At 52.5% G+C, this 18,638-nt stretch overlaps 1 protein-coding gene across 6 annotated transcripts in view; it reads right to left on the bottom strand.

The window, feature by feature from the left end:
* Positions 1 to 6,587: 6,587 nt before the first annotated feature.
* Positions 6,588 to 18,638, bottom strand: part of LOC101577003 (proton-coupled amino acid transporter 1) — a 46,162-nt gene continuing 34,111 nt past the window's right edge. For all 6 annotated transcript variants that reach the window (XM_023713186.1, XM_023713184.1, XM_023713187.1 and 3 more), the window contains 3 exons: positions 17,178 to 17,344; positions 15,393 to 15,562; positions 6,588 to 7,134 (listed from right to left, as the gene is read on the bottom strand). In XM_023713186.1, the coding sequence (XP_023568954.1) occupies positions 6,842 to 7,134; positions 15,393 to 15,562; positions 17,178 to 17,344 (630 nt within the window). In that variant the 3' untranslated portion in view covers positions 6,588 to 6,841. The remainder of the gene's footprint in view (positions 7,135 to 15,392; positions 15,563 to 17,177; positions 17,345 to 18,638) is intronic.

Below are 18,638 nucleotides of genomic sequence, written 5' to 3'. Positions count from 1 at the left end.
CGTAATCCCAGCACTTGGGAGGCTGTAAACAGGAGGATCACTGAGTCTGATCTACACAGTGAGACTCTTTCCTAAATTAAAAAGAAAAAGAAAGAAGAAAGAAAGAAAGAAAGAAAGAAAGAAAGAAGAAAGAAAAAAGAAAGAAAGAAAGAAAGAAAGAAAGAAAGAAAGAAAGAAAGAAAGAAAGAAGAAAGCAAGCCACCTTCTAAGAGGTGAAAAAACAAAAACATTAGAGGAGACAAAAATGTTGCCACCTATTCAAATTTAGTGCCTATTTATAATAACTCTTCAATACAATTCAGGGAATTGCTATAAAAACCTGCACCTTCCACCCAAGTTGTGACAGAAGGAATGCCTTCCTGTAGGACCAGCAACAAAGACACTCCTCCTGCCCCTTCTTCAAAGACAAAGCACTAATGAGGGGAGAGAGAAAGGCAAGAAAACGGAGATGCAACCCTCACCCTGCAGACAGCACGGCCACTGACAAACCTCAGGAGCTAACCCACAGCTCACATCATTACTGAGTATCGAGGGATCGCCCATACATGGCAGCTGAACCCGTGGACACAGAATGGAAAGAACTCTGTCATTTACACCCGCTCCTGAGAATATTAAAGGTCTGAATCCAACAAAGCATAGCTAAGATCTGACACGTGGCCGCAACAGGAAATGGCTACACCAGCAAATGCTGACAAGAACGCAGGGAAACAGGCCCTGGCTACGCCGTGGCAGGAATGTGGACTGGGATGAGCACTGTGCAAATGGCTGGGAAGTTCCTTTCAAAACTAAAAGTGGGCTTTTCCATCACGGCCCAACAAGTATACTCCTGTGCATATATCCCAGAGAAATGCAAAATTACTTTTTAAAAATTCTTTAAAGAGAGTACAAAATGGTATTAAAACAGAAAATTTACAAATGATACAGAATTTCACTAAACAAAATAATATGAATTTCACAGCATTTGCTGTAACGCATAGTGTTGTCTTCAAACGAATTGTTCATATTACCAGATATATACATGCAAAATTGGAAGAAAAAAAGAAATATATAATAAATTAAGAAGAGAAAAAGGAAAAAAAAATTGAAAAAAGAAGACAAAACAAATTAAGCATTACCAGCTCCTTTCTCTAGACCAGCAGAAGCCCACAGTACAGCTGTCCAAACCATCCTGCTTCCACACATAGATATATCTCTTTCCCCCACGCCCTCGCCTATCCTTCTGCTCAGCTCAGTAACTCCTTCCTTTTGAATAAGCTCATTCTCTTTTCCCAGTATCTATTGTATTCTCCAGATTTTTTTTTTCTTTCAGGTTCTCACATTAAGGAAACAATGTAATGTTTGCACATGCGGGTCTGATTTATTTCACTACAGAATATGGTCTCTAATTGCATCCATTGACCTACAAAAGCCTCAGATTTACCCCTTTTATAACTGAATAATAGCCCATTGTGTAAAAATGCCACATCTTCTTTCTCCTTTCCTCAGTTCACGGGCATTGGGGTTGTTCCCAAAATTTAGCTATACCAAGTTGTGCTGCTATAAACATGGGTGCACATATATTGCTGTGGTTGGTATATTCTCAGTTCTTCTGGAAAAATATGCAAGAGGGGAACAGCAGGGTTGAGTGGGATCTCCAATCCTAGCTTTTTGAGGAATCTCCATACTGATTTCCAAGTGGTTGTACCAGCCTGCACTCGCACCAACAACGCAACAGCGGAGAAGGGCTCCTTTCTTCCCCCAGCCTCTCCAGCATTTGCTATTGGCTGATTTCTTGATGTTAGTCCGTCTTTCTGCAGTGGGATGGAAACTCAGTGTTGTTTTAATTTGCATGTCTCGTTTTAATTTGCATTTCTCAAATGACCAATGATGTTTAATAAACTTACTTTTATGCAGAAAGTTTTGCAAAAGTATTTACAACAGCTGTGTCAGTAAATGCCAATTCTAGAAACTGCACCTTCCATGGGTGAGTGATTAAAAATCAGTACTGTGGAACACTACTTCGAAATAAAAAAGAACCACTTACACCGGCAACAATTTATTTTTTTTCTTTTTTTAAAATGTATTTAGCTGTTGCAGTCTCACTGTGCAGCTCGGACTCATGGTGATCCTGCTTTCAGCCTCCCCAGAGCTGGGATTACAGGCCTGTGCCCTCATGCCCAGACTCTGGCCGGCTCAGTCTGCCCTGGGGGCGGGCCTGGCACAGCATGTGGTGCCAGGGATCGAACTGTGCTTCCCGCGCTTGCTTAAGCTTGCCTAAGCAGGCTTTAGTCTGCTGAACTATCTTGCCAGCCCCACCAGCAACAATTTAGATGAAACCGAGGAAATTATACAGGTTGGAAGAAGTCACTCTAGTCTGGGCAAGGTGGAACACGCCTGTAATCCCAGCACTTGGAAGCTTTCTGGGAGCAGCCAATTGCGAAAGGATATGAATAGAATAATTCAGTAATTAAATGTATGTAACAGTTTTTAAATAACTGTAATTGCCAAGAGTTTCTGGGATGCAGAGCGAGTTTACAAAGGAGCAGCTTTAAGGGGCCTCTTGCTGACGCCAGGTGGCATCAGTGAGGCGAAGACAAAGACAAAGCTACACTGGTGCAAGCCGGCCTCTAGGGGGCGCGCTAGCGCCGGTCTCCAGGTCTGATTCTGTGACAGCCGTGTATTTCTGCACCTTCCTGGCAGTCGTATTTGAAAACAAGGATGCTTTCCTGGAAGCCCGGCTCCCTTCCCCTGGGTCGCCGTCCGGCTGTCCAGGCGGCTCCCGGCAGGAGCGCGTGGGGAAGCGGGCGCCGCCCGGCCCGGCCAGGACCCCACCGCGCCGGACAGGCGCGCTCCGCCCACACGCGGGCAGGACCGAGATGTCGCGGCCGGGCCGGGCCACGAGCACCACCTGGCGGCGCCCTCGACCCCTGCGCCAGCTTGCAGGCGCTTCAATCCGCGGAGCTATTTGGCCCGCCTGATGCTGTAGTCTTGAGACCCAACTTTCTGTTCGCAGAGAAATCTGAGTTTAATCTTCAGCTTCCTGGATGAAGCCCATTCACACTGGGAAGGATAATTTTCATATAAAGGCAAATGAATGTAGGTGTTAAAATTTCCAAAATACCCTGACGATAACTAGGCCCGTGGGAACCAGCTGACATGAAACTCGCCGTCAGTCACACCTCTGCTGTGCAGAGAGGGCTGAAAATTCCTGCTCACGACCTCAAGCGCAGGAGACTCGTGGCGGGCAGCGCTTTGTAACAGAAAAGCATTTCCCAGTCTTCCCCTTGGGCACCTCTTGATCCCATGGATGGTTCCAGGATCCACACTACTGCCCCTGTACAAACCCTTGGCACAGGCTATTTTGACCTAGGATCTAACAAAATCTGAATTACAGTACTTTTTTCTGCAGCATTTGGGGATTGACATGTGGGTCCTTTCACTGAGCTACATCCTCAGTTCTTTTTTTTTTTAACTTTCAATTTTTGAGATAGGGTCTCAATTGCTAAATTGTCCAGGCTTGTGATGCACCCTGCCTCAGCCTCCCAGACTGCTGGGATTACAGGCACTCAGTGCCTTTTTACGTGTGAAAAGAAAGACACAAACTGCAATCTCTCAAAAATAAAAAATAAAATCATTTATTGAAAAAGAAAAGCTTACGACGTGGCCCATGTGTACAATCCAACATGTGATTGCAAGCTCTGGCACAAGCCACATCTCCACATCATCGTGCTGGAAACACCCAGCTGTCAGGCACGGAACATCCCGGCGCTGCCCGGTCACCAAGAGCTGCTGAAGGGCAGCTCTGGCTGCTCACACACCCATAAAGTGGTTTTAGAACAGAACTGCTGATTTTATTGACCACTCAAAGAAAACAGCTTTTCCACCATCACCCTGATTTAATGCAAAGAACACAGCTAACAGTGGCACCTCCTGCCTGAAAGTACTGGCCATGATTTCAAAGACAACCCGTTTCACTTTCTTTCCCTCAATGGACTCAAGAGATTTGGAATGTACGCTGGAAAACTAAATTCCAAGACAGATTCGAAGCCGCCTTCCCGAGGGCCGCGGCCCACCGCTGCTGCTACCTGCTGTCCCCTCCTGGAGGATGTGGCACTCTGACCCCCGGACAGACGGAAACACCGGCCGGGGTCCAGGGCTTGTGCTCAGCAGGGAAGAGCTCTGTAAACGGACATGAACTGAGATTTCTCGCTTTCAAGACATATGAGGTGAACATGTAGTGTTAAACACAGACAATGTAGTGAGAAAGGAAAAATGTGAGAAGAAAAAAAGCTGAGTTGTTGTTGGGTTTTTTTTTTTTTTTAACATTTTTTCAACACTCTCAACCTTAAGACTCCTGGGAACTGTCTTAGCGAGACAGCACAGGCTAGATCATCCCACACAGTCACACCCGTGTGGCCTGGGCTTGTGCGGGGGAGAAGACAGCGGCACATGTAAGTAATGTCACCTGTGAGTGGTGACGGTCCCCAGGCAGAGCAGACAGCAAATGCCAGGCCACGCCCCTTGGGTGAGGAGCCTGCGTGAAAGAGGCTGTCGCTGTCAGCCGGGAGCCGGGATCCTGGGCCCAAGAGCAGCATTTAGAGGAAAGGACCAGGATGGAGCGCTGAGAAAGCTGCCTCTGGCCTCACAGAAACCGGGTTGCGCTAGGGACACAGGGCAGCAGCACCTGACCAGAGGTTCCAGGCTGTGGCTTTGGTGCACACAACAGACACAGGCTGAATCCTGGAGACCTCTAGCTCTGTCCCGCCACTGCCATCAGGTTTCTTCCTATGGGAGACCAGAGTGAGCGCAAAGCAGAGCGGACACCTGAGGAGACACAGGGCAGCCTGGGACTGCAGGACCCTGGGCACCAGCGGGACCCTAAGCTGGCCCGGGCACTCCCTGCAGCGGAGAAGGTGGGCTCCTGCCATGGCTGCCTTCTGGGGACCCTGTCTCTAGCCAGGGCCTCTGACCTGTGCCTCTAGCAGCTCCGGGATTCAGAGGCTTCCACCAAAGCACCAGCAGCAGGACACAAGTCTGTCCCTTCCATGGGAGGGAGCTTTATTCTACAAGCAAGTCTGGGTGGCTACAACAGGACTGCAGTGGGCTGCCGGAGCCCAAGCCAGGGCCCAGAGCGGCAGTGTCTAAGCCCACTGGGGCCGCCGCCAAGCTGAGGTTCAAGAGGGTGGTACCTTTCTAATCCCCAGCCACCAAAGCACCTATTAAAACCCCAAAGCAGAAAGGGTGGGTGCAAGGGCCACCCCTGGGGAGTATAAGTAAACAATGCTTAACACATCGCCAGGCAGGGTGGCAGTCACCGTGGTCAGGCAGTGTCTTCCCCAGCCTCGACCTGGAAGGCAACCCTGCTGGCTTTGCAACAAAAGAAAAAGAGAAAGCTGGTTGCTAGGTGGAGCCACGGCCCATGGAAGCTTGGATGGAACACGATGCAAAAACCTGATGTATTCTTGCAGTTCTCTCTCCACCAACTCTCAAGGCAAATCCCATCTCCAGGCAAGCCAAGGCCTGGTGAGGGGTGGAGGGGCCAAGGGTGCTGCCCGGCTGCACACACAGCTGGGGAGAGGGGAGCCTCGAGACTCCTGAAGCACAGCCTGAGGGAGGCAGCAGCAGTCCTGGGCAAGGCAGAGGAGCCCTCTGCCCCTGAGGTCAGCTTCCTACCAGGGCTGCAGACTGACCTCGAGGTCGCCTCCCAGGCTGTGTGCGGCAGGCAGGGAGGGGCTGGGGAAGGATGCGGGGCTCCTTAGTGTTCTGCGTGCCTTTGCCAAGCAGGCCCCATGTGTAACCGATGACCACGTACCCTGCTGCGTAGTGTGGATGGGCTGAGGCGGACTCCAGCTGACCTGGCTTCCCACCCACAGCAGCAAGTGGGAGTCTTCCCGGCACCACAGCAAGGCAAGGCTGAGGCGAAAGCTGGGCTAGAAGCACAAAGCAGCCGCCGCCCAGCTGCTGTTCTGTGGGCTCCACAGACAATCCGGCTGGGGGCAGGGAGGGCGTAGGTGACGCTGCCCAGAGGTGGACCCACAGCGCCTCCACACACCACTGGGGGCAAGTCAAAGGCTGAGTCAAAGTTTGCAGAGGAAGAAACAATTCTTAAGGGCCCCAGATTGAGAGTCAGAACCTAAAAACAAAAATGTAATCTTAAATAATATAAATATTTCCCATGTTGGCAGCACTGCATGTCTTTTCAGAGTGAATGCAATGAAGGACACAGGATGGCGACCTACACAGAGGAACGCGAAGGGGAGATGGGCCCAGGGCCAACGCGATAGGAAGGATAAAGATTACAAACTTTCAGGGCCTGGTTTTCGACCATGAGGTAGGTCCAGATGCCCCCGGAGGGTTGAGCCGGTGGAAAAACCCTGAGGTCCAGTGCCTGGGGCAGCAGGAGGAAGGCGGCGAGGCCCCTGCACACGCCAAGGCCTGGCCCAGAAAGGGAGGGGTCGTGAGGTGAGAGACGCTGAGGTGTTTACACAAAGTGAGCCGTGCAAGGGGAATGCCTAGGGTGCACCGGTGGGACAGAGGCAGACGCACCCGGGCTAAGAGAGAGACAGAGACACACACACACACACACACACACACATACACACACACACACACACACACACTACGGGAGGGAGGCTACCTGCAGCACAGGGTGACAAGGTCGGCTTCACAGGAAGTACAATGAGTGTCAACACCGCTGTCACTAGTGCAACCATGTGCCTGGGACCAACCCTCCCTGCTCCCCGCCTCTCACCTGGGCCTGGGCACCCAGTGTCAGGCAGAGAACCACACCACTTTGCCCATCTGGGCCACACAAGGCGCTGGGGACAAACAGGTGCTGCAACACCTGGGTGGAGCAGGCTGGTCAGAGAAGCAGCCCGGCTCCATAGGCAAAGGCCCTGGAGGAGTTGGTGGACATTGGGGCAGCTGTGGGCTGGATCAGCTCAGCGAGGGACTCGTAGGTCCCCACCACGAAGCCCACGAAGCCCAGGATGCTGATGAGGGCGTCCTTGGCGAGCGTGAGGGGGCCGAGGCCCTCAGAGGAATAGGTGATGACCTCCAGGAGCGGCGGGATGACAAGGGCCAGGGCGCTGCTGCTCACGGAGCCCACCAGGGAAATGACCAGGTCCAGGCGCGGGATGAGGACGGCCAGGATGCCTGTGGAGAGAGCACACACATGGTCAGCCTGGCCCGAGCCAGAGAATGCCTCGCTCCTCAGCAAGTCTGCAGCTGGCCCGATGACAGAATGGAGGCACTAAGAGCTCTTGGACACAATCCAACCCAACCTTCCCCTCCACTGACTAGAACACAGACAAGACATGGAATAACCAGGCTCTCCTGGCCCCTGTGGCTTTCCTTTTTCTAAAGAAAAGAACCAAACTCCATTCCAGGGTGATCTGGTCTGTACCAATCAAGTGAGACTACAGAGCAGGAAACGGGGACACAGTGAGAGCCACGGAAGGTGGAAATCAGTCAGTGTGTGACAGAGGGACTAGGCCTCAGTGCCTAAAGCATTCAAACTACCTGAGTCCTGACAGAAGCATCCTGACTGGTCAATGTCAGCTATTAGTCACTAGGCAACCTTGTGTAATGTGACACTACTTTGCAAAGGTATAAACGCCCCTATAGTTGTGCCAGGGGTCGTTTTGCCAACCAGGTAGATAGGCCACCACCCAACCCAGCTCTTGCCTTCTTGTCTATCTTTTCCTCATTCCTGCCACTGTTTCTCCCTGGATTACAATGGATCACATTGAAAGACCAGCAGATCCTTACAGGGGCAGACCACTTCCCGGCAAGGGTCATTACCTTACCACCACCCGACTGCCTATCTAACACACACATCTCAGCTGCAAGAAGCAGAAGAGGAGCTAGGTATGGTGATACATGCCTGTAATCTCAGCACTAAGCAAGGCTCAGGCAGGAGGATCCCAAGTGTGAATCCCTGCTTAGGCACCTTAGTAAGACCTTGTCTCAAAATTAAAAATAAAAAGGCCTGGAGATGTAGCTCAGTGACAGGGCACATCTGGGTTTGATCCCCAGTACCCAAAAATTTTGTGTTTTTGTTTGTTGGTTTTGTCTTTTTGAGACAGGGTTTCGCTATGCAGTTCGGGCTGACCTTGAAATCACCATGTAGCCCTGGCTGGTCTTAAACTGACAATAATCCTCCTGCCTCAGCCTTCTGAATGCTTGGATTATAGATGTGTGCCACCACACCTAGCTCTAGACTTTTCTTCTTTTTTTTGGTACTTGGAATTGACCTCACAACCTTGCCCTTGCCAGGTAGGCACTGTGCCTTTGAGCTATATCCCTGTACCAAAACTTAAACAAAACAAGGGGAGAAATCCTCCTCCTTCTGACTATCATGATTGAGCCATGAGCATTTTCACACAGGTGGGAAAGAAGCTGCATGTGCAGGCTGGCCATTGACCAAGCCTCCACGCAGTGCCTCGCTTTCCTTGTCAGGCTGAGGGGAGGCCAAGCAGAGGGGGACGATGAATGGTGGGTGGTACCCTGCTTCTAAACCGACCACACCCACCACTTACAGGCCTGTGGACACTATTTAAAGCAAAAAGGAGAGGAGCACACGGGCCGCATTCCACCATGTGCCCATGGGGGCCCGTGTCTCTTGCTCTTGTGTCACTGATCTTTCCAACAGCTGAGCCAATACGTCATAGGCTCACTGAGGACCGTGGGTGCTGGAATTAGACGCTGCATCCAAGTGCTGGTAGGTTCTTTTACTCATTTTCTCCAGGTTTCCCGCTGGCCTGAGGAGAAAACCAGCTGCTTCCCCTTTTCTACAGACGCCATCCCTGTCATGACGCCATCCCTGTCATGACGTTCTGCAGGACCTGGTGCACGGCGGGGATAACAGACACTGTTGCCAGTGTTCATCGGGTCACCCGTGAACAGCGCATCACCTTGTCAGTTGTCAGGTACAGACTGGAGGGTGCCCTCTCCCCGCAGTGGGCTGCAAATGGACACCCTGAGTGTGCCGACAGCGATCTGGGGCTTCTTTCCCCTGATTCCTACAGCACAGCTGCCTTCTACGCAGGCAGTGTGGGTCCAACTCCACAGAGCAACAATGTAGTCACGTCGCTCTGAGGAAGAGGCCCCATGGTAGAGGTTGCCAGGACATCTTGGTCCCATGAGGCCACCACCACCGCCACCGTCTGGATCAGTCACTGATTCTCTGGCTAAGCACCAGACAAGAGGACCAGGTGGCACAGGAAATCTCTCCCTTCAGACTGGGATTGCACTCCCAGCAATGAGGCAAGGAGGGTCAGATCTGGGCCACCCGTCTCACACCTGCCCTGTGGCTCTGCTGCCTGGCACAGCAGCCACCAGCCACAGCGCCACAGGAACTGCCATCAGCTGGACTCCCCATTCACACAAGCTACACTTCAAAGTCTCCACCCTCCAGTGCCCAGGGACTCGCGCCTAGCAGCCAGCCACCACTGCTATGCACCCACTCAGCTGGGTGGGGTGTCTGTGATCACCAGGGAAACAGAGGCCTACGGAGGTCAGCAATTGAGGGACAAAGCCAGGACTAAATCCAGCACCTCTGTCCGAGGAGACCTGGAGACCCCAGGAGCTGGAAAGCACAGGATTTCTGCAGAAGGAGGAACACCGGCGGTCTGGCAGGTGAGCAGGAAGCTCCTGTCTATGAAGAAGCGGGGAGAAGACACTCACCGCTTCCCAGGGATGCAGCACAAGGGTCCAACAGAGATGGCCCTGGGGCAGCTCTGAGATGCTGCCGTAGGCCACAGCAAGGGTTTCCAAGCTTGATTTCAAAGGGGAACAGGACAGGGCACCCCAGGTCCCCCAGGCCCCTCAGATCCCACTCTGTACCCTGGGACAGTCCTTCCTCTTTCCCATCTGTTGTCCCATGAGTCTCTCCACTGATCTCAAGCCTTTGGAAAGCAGACAAACGATGCAGGCTTTTAACTTGCCCTGAAAGTTAGGAAAACAAAAAGTCTCAGAGCTCAGCTCTTTTTAAAATCACCAGAGTTGGCGACAGCCCCCAAGTCCTGAGGGCTGAATATGGAGCAAAACTTGAGATGAAAACTGCAAGCTGGTCACAAAATGCCGTTTCTCGCTATGGGTAACATGAGGTTCCCTGGCAGCTGACCTGCTAGGTGACCCTAATGGCCACTCAGACCCTCTCTGGGTTCCAGGCTCCCCGTGCCTGGCATCAACCTCATGGTGATGGTACCAGGGGCTCTATGGGGGCAGCAGTCAGAACTGGGCCCCAGGGAGGGGTGGTGTGGGGATGGAGGCGCGCAGCATGAGGAGGCTGTGATGGAGATTCTGTTCCCAGCCACAGAGTGGGGTCGGCGTGGCCAAGGGAAATGAGTGACGGAAGGCGTGCGGGGCACAGAACCACACGACACACGCAGACGTGCCTGCCGGTCTTAGCAGCAGTCCCTGCTCTACAAAGAACTGTGCAGCCCGGGGCACAGGAGCGTACCCTCCTGAGCCTCAGTTTATCCGCCTGCAATGTAACGTCACTGCATTAACACTGGAAGCCTGCTGAAGTCGCAGCCAACTCAGGCGAGAGACCGCATGGTGGGTCGGTGCCTGGACGGCTCCCAAGGCCTCAGGCAGTCCTGGGCCGGCTTCTAGAGTATCTGATTGATTCATGGGCAGTGCTGGGATGGAGGGTGTGAGTGCGACGCCCCCCCAAGGGGCAGACGGCCTGCACGTGACGTAAGGAAGCTCTGCCTCTGCCGCTGGTGCCCTGCTCCTCCCTTTTGGCTCTTGCTGTTTCGCTGTTTTCTGCCACCATGCACTGCTGGCCTCTGCCGTGGAGCCAGCTGAGTATGGACTGGCACCTCCACAGACTGTGAACTAAAGAAACCTTTCCTTCCTTAACTGTGGGTGTCAGATATTTCATCCCAGCAATGAGAGAAAAATAACCAAGTCACTGTACAATCTAGTTTTGGTCACATGGAGCACTTTCAGGATATTTCCCCCAGCTCATGGGCAGCTGGGAGACACCAGTGCAGCCCAAGAGTGGCAAGGACAGGCTGGCATTCCTGTCCCAGGACACATGGCTGTGTGAACAGGCAGCTCCCACCTGCCTGGCTTGGCACCTTCACAGGCAGTGCGTCTGCAGGGACACCTGAGCCTGTTCAGAGGACAGAGCCCCGCAGGTGAGTCCGAGGCGCATCCCTGCCAGCCTGGAGGGCCTGTCACCTTACCCTCTCACATTAAGCTGGAAGCTCAGGTGCATACTTGGTGACCAGAGGGGAGTGCAGCTGGAGGTGTCTCCACCCGGTGGCAGACGAGGGCTCAGAGGGAACAGAAGCAGAAGCCTGCCCATCAGAAGCATTTCTCACAGCAGAACAGAGGTTTCCCACTTCATGGTATCTACAAGGAACCTAAAGCTTGTCCTTGTTTTTACCTCAAGGGAGATGCACACGCACGCCTCGTGCCCTTAGGAGAGAGTCACAAGGACACACATGCTTCTCCTCACAGGGCTGCAAAGGAAACTCTCTTGCTGCCCTGGCTCGGCAAGGGGTGCGGCCGGACCCTAAGCCAGGCCTGACCTGGAAAACGAAACAGGAGAAAGCACGAAAAGTGAGGCCCCGCGCCTACGGCTGGGGAAGAGGAAGAGCAGGATGCCCAAGCCACGCTGGCATCGAGCCCAGCGCCCCACAGTGGGCGCATTCCAGGGGCAGCAACGGCTCGCTTAGGAAAGATGAGAGTAGATTCCCTACCACAGCAGCAGAATGGGGGACGAGGGCAACTGCACTGGGCCACAGGATGAGTCAAGAGGCCGCCACGCGTCACAAAACCTCTTCCCTGTGGGTTCAGACGCACTAAGAATATGGTCACAGCTGCTGAGCCATCAGGAGACGAAAGGTCACGCGCAGAAAGGGAAATGCCTGGCACGCTGGGGTCTGAGCCAACTTCCTACGCACAAGACGAGAGCGAAGCGCTTGGGAGAACAGACGCAGTTACAGAAGCACTCAGGCTCCTGCAGCTCCGGGAGGCTCCTGCTGCTCTTTTACTTCAAGCCCTGCTGGTGAAACCCGTCCTGTTGCTTTGTAATGCCTAATAATCCACCTTTAAAACTAGTAAGATTCTTGAACAGATTGTAGGGGTACAAGCAGGAAAAGATACAAAAGCTAGGGAAACACCTATCTGTTAAAGGTCTAGTGAAACTGTTACAAATACAATGGAATGCCATGCACTGGGAAAATACTGAAGGATATGTAGAGCCTGAGATGCAGCTCAGCGGCATGGCGTCCACCTGGAAAGCATGAGGTCCAGAGTTCAATTCCTGGTACACACACACACACAAAGAGAATATGTGTGTGTTCATGATGATATATATATATATATATATATATATATATTTTTTTTTTTTTTTTTTTTAATTTTAGGGAAGTGTCTACAGAGTGTTCAAGGTCTCACTACTAGATCAGACTCACAGTGATCCGCCTGCTGGGATTAAAGGTGTGCGCCACCACATCGTCTCAATGGCTGTCTCAGCGCACCCCGGGGGTGGGGCCAGCATGGCAGGCCCAGGGATCAAACCCCTAGCCCCTGCCTCTGCTTGCAGGCGCTTTAATCCTCTGAGCTATTTGGCCGGCCCTCAAGATGTTAACATGAAGTAAAATGAGAACGAAGTTATGCATATCCCATGATTGCAAAGATTTCTGCAATGTACCAATGAGGATTAAGACAGATAAAATACAAAATAAAAATTATTGTTAGGTCAGTGGGATACTGAGAACATTTTTAGTCCCCAAATGTTTTCACAGTAACTTTCCTTTTTTAGAGCAGTATTCGTGTAGAAATTTAAAACCAAACCCCAGGCCAAGTCACAGAATTCTGGCACTGGGAGAAACCTCAGAGCTTACGGGCAGCTGAGGAACCGGAGGCCCCCACAGCCCCCGGAAAGCACCTCAGCATCACACAGGACACTAGAGAAGCTCCCTCTTCGCTGCAATGGCAAGGCTGCCACGGTGAGAGGCCGGAAGACGCCTGGAAGCTGCAGGACGAGACAGGCTGCTCTACCAGGGTCTGCCTGTCCGGGCTGTTCTGAGGCTGCACGTTCTAGTCTGAATGGGCCTCGGAACAGAGCCGGTTTTATGTTGTACATGTTCTATGATAGGTTTCTGAACTTCTCGGACCTAAAGAAAGCAAAATGTTTCACATGGCAAATGCCACCGAGAATTCACTCTGCTGAAGGACAGGTCCGTGCCCCAGGGAATCCAATTAAAGTATTCACATCACACCTCAGGGGCTCCTACCCAGGCTCCCCATCTCAGGCAACCTGCTAAGTCTGCATTTCCAAAGCTGCAGCTAGAAGGAAATCCTGTCCGTTGGATGACGCAACAAGTACCATCCTCTGAGACTGGCTCTCCAACGGGCCAGAATTAAGCAACAGAAGGTGGGCATCGGCTACAGTCATCTTGAGGGCTGGGGAGACGGGAGAGTGGAACTGCAAGAAGGAGCTGGTGGGCTGAGCCCTCCTGCTCGAGCCTCTGGGAGACAGGAAGCCAAGGAAGCTGAGAAAAGGCTGGGAAGAAGATAAGCGCCAGAGGCAGCAGCAACACAAGCTGCGGCAGAGACGCACAGTTGAACACAATCATTGTATCAAGATTTACAATCACAGACCTTGTGCCAAAAGGCCTGAAAGGACTGAGAAGCAAAAAAATGAACTCATATAAACACACTGAAGCTGAGGCTACCTGAAAGGGCCTCTCCTGACTGCCGCGACCACTTCAAAGCCTCCAGGGAAAGTAAGAGGGGCCGTGAGCTCTCAGACACAGAGCACCGCCCTCCTTAATAGGATGACGGTGCAACACACAGCCACTACAGATCACAGAAGGGAAAGACAGCAGCCACAGGCGCCTGAAGATTAAGAGCAGACCTGACCTTGGGCGTCTCTCTGTAAAGGAAGATGAGACTGCAGGGAAAGCCAGAAGCGTGAGGCACAAACCAAGAGACACTGCAGGACGGGAGAGGGCTGTTAGGCCCGCGACCTCGGCCTCCCATGGGGTGTGCTGGAAATAAAACTTTCTTTATAAGAACCACTTCGCAAAAGGGTAAATTATTTAACTACCAACACCCTTTAGGTTCTAGAATTGGGCCCCACAAGCCGCTGCCAAGCAGAGGGGCTTGGTGGCCTGAACTCTGTGGGGAAGCTGTCCACTCACCTCTACCGCCTCAGCTCCAGTGAGTTCTTTCCATATTCAGGCCCACGATGGCGTGCTTCTACCCACTATCCTTTTTTTTTTTTTTTTGGCGGAACCTGGGATTGAACTCAGGCCCTTGTGCTTGCCAGGGAAGCGCTTATTCCACTGAGCCGTCTCTCCGGCCCCTTCACCCACTATCCTGGAAGCTAATTAAGGCAGGAGCCACAGAGGCCTGAAGAGGTCCTCTGGGGGATCGGAGTTAGCCCACTGCTCACACGGGCGTGCATGGGTGACAGGGGCGGACAGTCACTTACTAGTCCTTCACTTGCTAACAAGCAACCAGTAAGGTCACCTGTGGTGATTTCCCAGCCTAGGAGCAAATGCTAGCGAACATTCACTTTAGTCTTTGCTAAAACAGTCAGCTCAGGTTTGATTAGAAACCACACCGACCGATCTTTATTCCAGAGACTGAAACTGAGTAAAAAAATCCCCAAGGAAGCCTCAATAGAATAAGCAAGAGGTTCTTGTCTCAAAAAAGTAAAAACTAAAATAAAAATGCCAACAATGATAAATACATACTTGAAGCACTTTATTTGGAAAATTACTGCAAGTCTCCTAGAAATTTAAATTAGATGTCCTGGACCTTTTGCTCTCCCCAGGGATTCCCTTGTTTACCAACTCACAGAAGCAACAAGAACAAATTAATTTCTTTACTGATTTCTGTCAGTTTTCAGCTAAGAGCAAACAAGGTCATATTCTTTTCTAACAGCTCTTGGAAAGTGGTTGGGGAAAGGGGCTAAGACAGAAAGAATAAAGCATCGAGGTATATTACCAGACATTGTCTAAGAAAAGGACTTTGTAAGATAGACATAAAAATATCTACCACCCCAGTTCCTAGGGAACGGTGAAAAAAAAAAATCCAGTTCAAAAGGAAGAACTATCTGAAAAACAACACATATCCTCTATCTATCAAAGGGACCTGTCCTCACTGTGTCCCGGGACAGGCAGCCCCCTTGCAGACTCCACCTCTCTCCGACCGGACAGTAACCACGTGCATTTACCTGGAGCTGCAACCTCTGCGCGGCCCTCCTGCCTGTTACAAACTCCTGTCCGCCTTCCCCATGCCTGAGCGTCCTCCCCACGCTGTCTGCAGGTGGCTCGCATGGGAAGGGAGCAGCCGCCAGGTTCTGCCCACAGCGCAGGGGCTTCTCACAGCAGCGCGCGGCACTGGGCACCCCGTAGGGGAGACGGCAACTAGGTACTCACACGTCAGGCACACCATGGCGGTGCGCACGGCCAGGTCCACCAGCAGCTGGCAGGGCTCCGGCGCTCGGGACACAAAGAAGGGGACGATGATCTCAGCTGGGACGTAGAACTGCAGCCCGTAGGTGAAAAAGATCCCGATGGAATAGAGCAGCTTCACCGACTGGTACAGCCTGCAGAGAGAGCGCATTTCTGGCGGCCGGCTCAGTGGCGCAGACCTCAAGGGAGAGAAGAGAGCTGCCAGCGGGGCGCAGCCTCGGGCCCTGCAGCTGCATTCTGGGAACTCGCCTCCCAGATGCCCTTTTACACATGCACAGAAACACATTCAGAGTACTTCACTTGCAGCATAACTGAAGAATGAGGGATTAAAAACACAAGGCTAAAGAGAATCTGGTTAAATAAACCATGGTGGCACTACATAGCTCTTAGAAACCGCGAGGCAGAACGCTAGCCCTGACACGGGCCATCTCTGTGACGTGCTACTGCGTGAACACAGCAGGAAGCAGCAGTGTGTCCAGAGTGCTGCGATGCGGCTCAACACAGCCCTCGGCGTACACACCACATGCGCGCGCAGGCGCTGCGCAGCTCTGAAGGAGACCAAGGCGGTGCAGGTGGGGCTGCCCCGACAGCAGCAGCAAAACTGAATATTCTCCGACACCCACCGAACGTCTGGAAATCTTTATCATAACCATCTGGGCAAATAACCTTTCAAAAGTCAAAGTTAAAAATACAACTAAAGGGGCTGGGGATAATATAGCTCAGAGGCACAGCATGTGTTTGGCAAGTGCAAGGCCATGACTTCAATTCCCCATACCTAAGACAAACAAACAGACAAACAAAGGCAGGCAGTAACCCTGGCTGCTCACCCAGGTTCCACTAAAAGGCTACTGGTACTCCTTGGGGCACTGACAAGCTTCTCCATATCAATAAACAGCCGCTCTCCACGAGATTTTAATCTTCAAAAGAGAACTGCTGCCTACCACCTTCTACGTCATCTCCCTTTTAGTTTTGCAATGCTGGGCACTGAACTCAGGGTCTCATGTGTGCTAGACAAGTGTTTCATATTCCCAGCTCTATCTATCTATCTATCTATCTATCTATCTATCTATCCATCCATCCATCCATCCATCCATCCATCCATCCACCCACCCACCCACCCACCTGTCTATCTGATACTGGAACGAGGGCCTTCACACAGAGCTACATCCCTGGCCCATTTTTTTTCTTTCCTTAGTGTCTCCTGAGTGCTGCATTGTGGCACAATCTTAGCCTGGCGTCCTCTTGCCTCAGCCTCCCACGTAGCTGGGATGAGTCATGCACCACCTTACCCAGCTGACATCTGCCTTTCTAGAAAGCCTTTCACTCTGCCTCAGTGTTGCCCTACAGGAAGTCCACGAGCTAAAGACAAAGATTCCTGGTGCCCGCCACCCACAGTGAATCTACCTGCTTGCCCAGCCTGCGACTGCTGAGGAAGGGACACTTCAGAAGCTATGGGTCTTGCCCTGCTCTCTCATCATTGATTTGGAACAGCTTAAGGCAAACAGAGCAGACCTTGGCCCTTCTGGGCTCAGGACTTCCCAGGCGAAATGGTCTATCAGTCAGCTGCTCAGTGTAAGCCGTCATGGGGCTCAGCCACCCACACCACAGGTAGGGCGGGCTGGGCGGCCAAAGAGAACAATGTGATGATAGGCCAGTTTAAGAGGAAGCAAAGGGAAGAGTCCAGCACCTTCCAGCCCCCATGCTTTTGAGGACAGCCGTGCCCCCAAGTGTCCATCCTCTCCCACCTACCAGCAGTTGGGGAGGTTGAGGGTGATGCTGCCTTGGATACTGGCTCCAAATTGTAAGTACCCCAAGGACCCCAGGCTGATGTAGACGATGGTGACAATGGCCATGCCCAGGTACAGGATGAATGGGAATTTCTGCGGATCCTTCATTTTGTTTTCAAGAGGCAGAACCTTTGAGAAAGTGATGAGAAAAGAGAGCAAGCACAGGGAAATGCAAAATTAAGAGCCCACACAGTAGCATCATTGGGAAACAGGCACGCTGTGTCCTCAGAAGTCTCCAAAAGCATGTTTTCCTTTACTAGACAGGCTAACAAGCCCAAGTCACAGCATGAGAAATGACACTTTCAGAACCAGGGACACCAGTGCTCATCAGTCCCACCAGGAAGCCCTGAGAGGTTTGACAGGACTGACCAAGAGCCAGAGGCCCCTGGCCCAGGCCAGCCCTGTCTTCCTGTCACTAGAGGGCAGTGTGTGACAGCCGGCAGGGTCCTGGCCACAGGCCTCTGGCTCACTGGTCTCCAAAAGTAAAACACAGGCAAGGAGAGACAGCAACAGCTGCTCTTGGTCCCCAAAACAAGCCCCTACTGCCGGGGACAGCCGTCAGGTCAGAGAAACAAAGGTGCTGGCCACAGTGTGACTTAACCAAGGACCTGGGGGCTCAGCCCCAACCCCGAGCCCAGTTCCCAGACGCCTGCTTCCCTCCGCTGACCCTCGCTGCTTCCTCAGTCACACCAGGGGCCCTTCCTCCACGGTGGCCAAAGCACAGGGCCCTAGGGAAGTACACCAGCCACAGTGGCACACTGACGGTCATCCCAACCTGCCTGTGCCATCTCCTCACTGCTGCCTGGCAGTGCTTGTGGCTGGGAGGCGTAGTGGTCTGCGCTGCGCACCCCTCACCCCCAACCAAGCGCGGCAACCCTGTCCAGGAGATGCCAGGCTCTGCATCCCACAGGGGCCTTTGGCACTGCCCTGCCCCAGCTGCAGGGGACCCCCACACAAGCACAAACAGCTTCTCCACTTGCATCAGCTTCCTGCATGCCAACTCTGGCCGTACACAGCCAGGGAGCGCAGTGCATCCTAGGGGGCCAGGACCGGTGTGCAGGCAGACAACAGAGGCACTGGATGGCGCTCCACCTTGACTTCACCCTGCCACTTGGGATGGAGAGTCCAGACAGCAGGCTCTCTATCCTCCCGATGGAAAAACACAAAAAGATCTTGAAGCATCAGCAGCGTGCATGGGAGACGCAGCAGCCAAGCTTTGGTTGAAGAAACAAAGCGAGGAACAGCTCCCGTGCTGCACTGTGAGGGAAAACTGACCCCACCTTGGTACAGCACTTCTCACCACGGGCTCCAGACATCTCAACCTCCTCTGTCAGGTCCTGAGCCCTTGGAGTCACATTCTCTCTGCTAAAATCTGGACCCCCCTGGGCCTCTGACCAGCAGCAGGAACCCACGGTGAGATAGT

Source organism: Octodon degus, unplaced genomic scaffold (genome assembly GCF_000260255.1).
Source record: "Octodon degus isolate 3935 unplaced genomic scaffold, OctDeg1.0 scaffold00029, whole genome shotgun sequence".
NCBI classification, from domain to species: domain Eukaryota; kingdom Metazoa; phylum Chordata; class Mammalia; order Rodentia; family Octodontidae; genus Octodon; species Octodon degus.
This window is presented reverse-complemented; position numbering and strand designations above follow the sequence as displayed.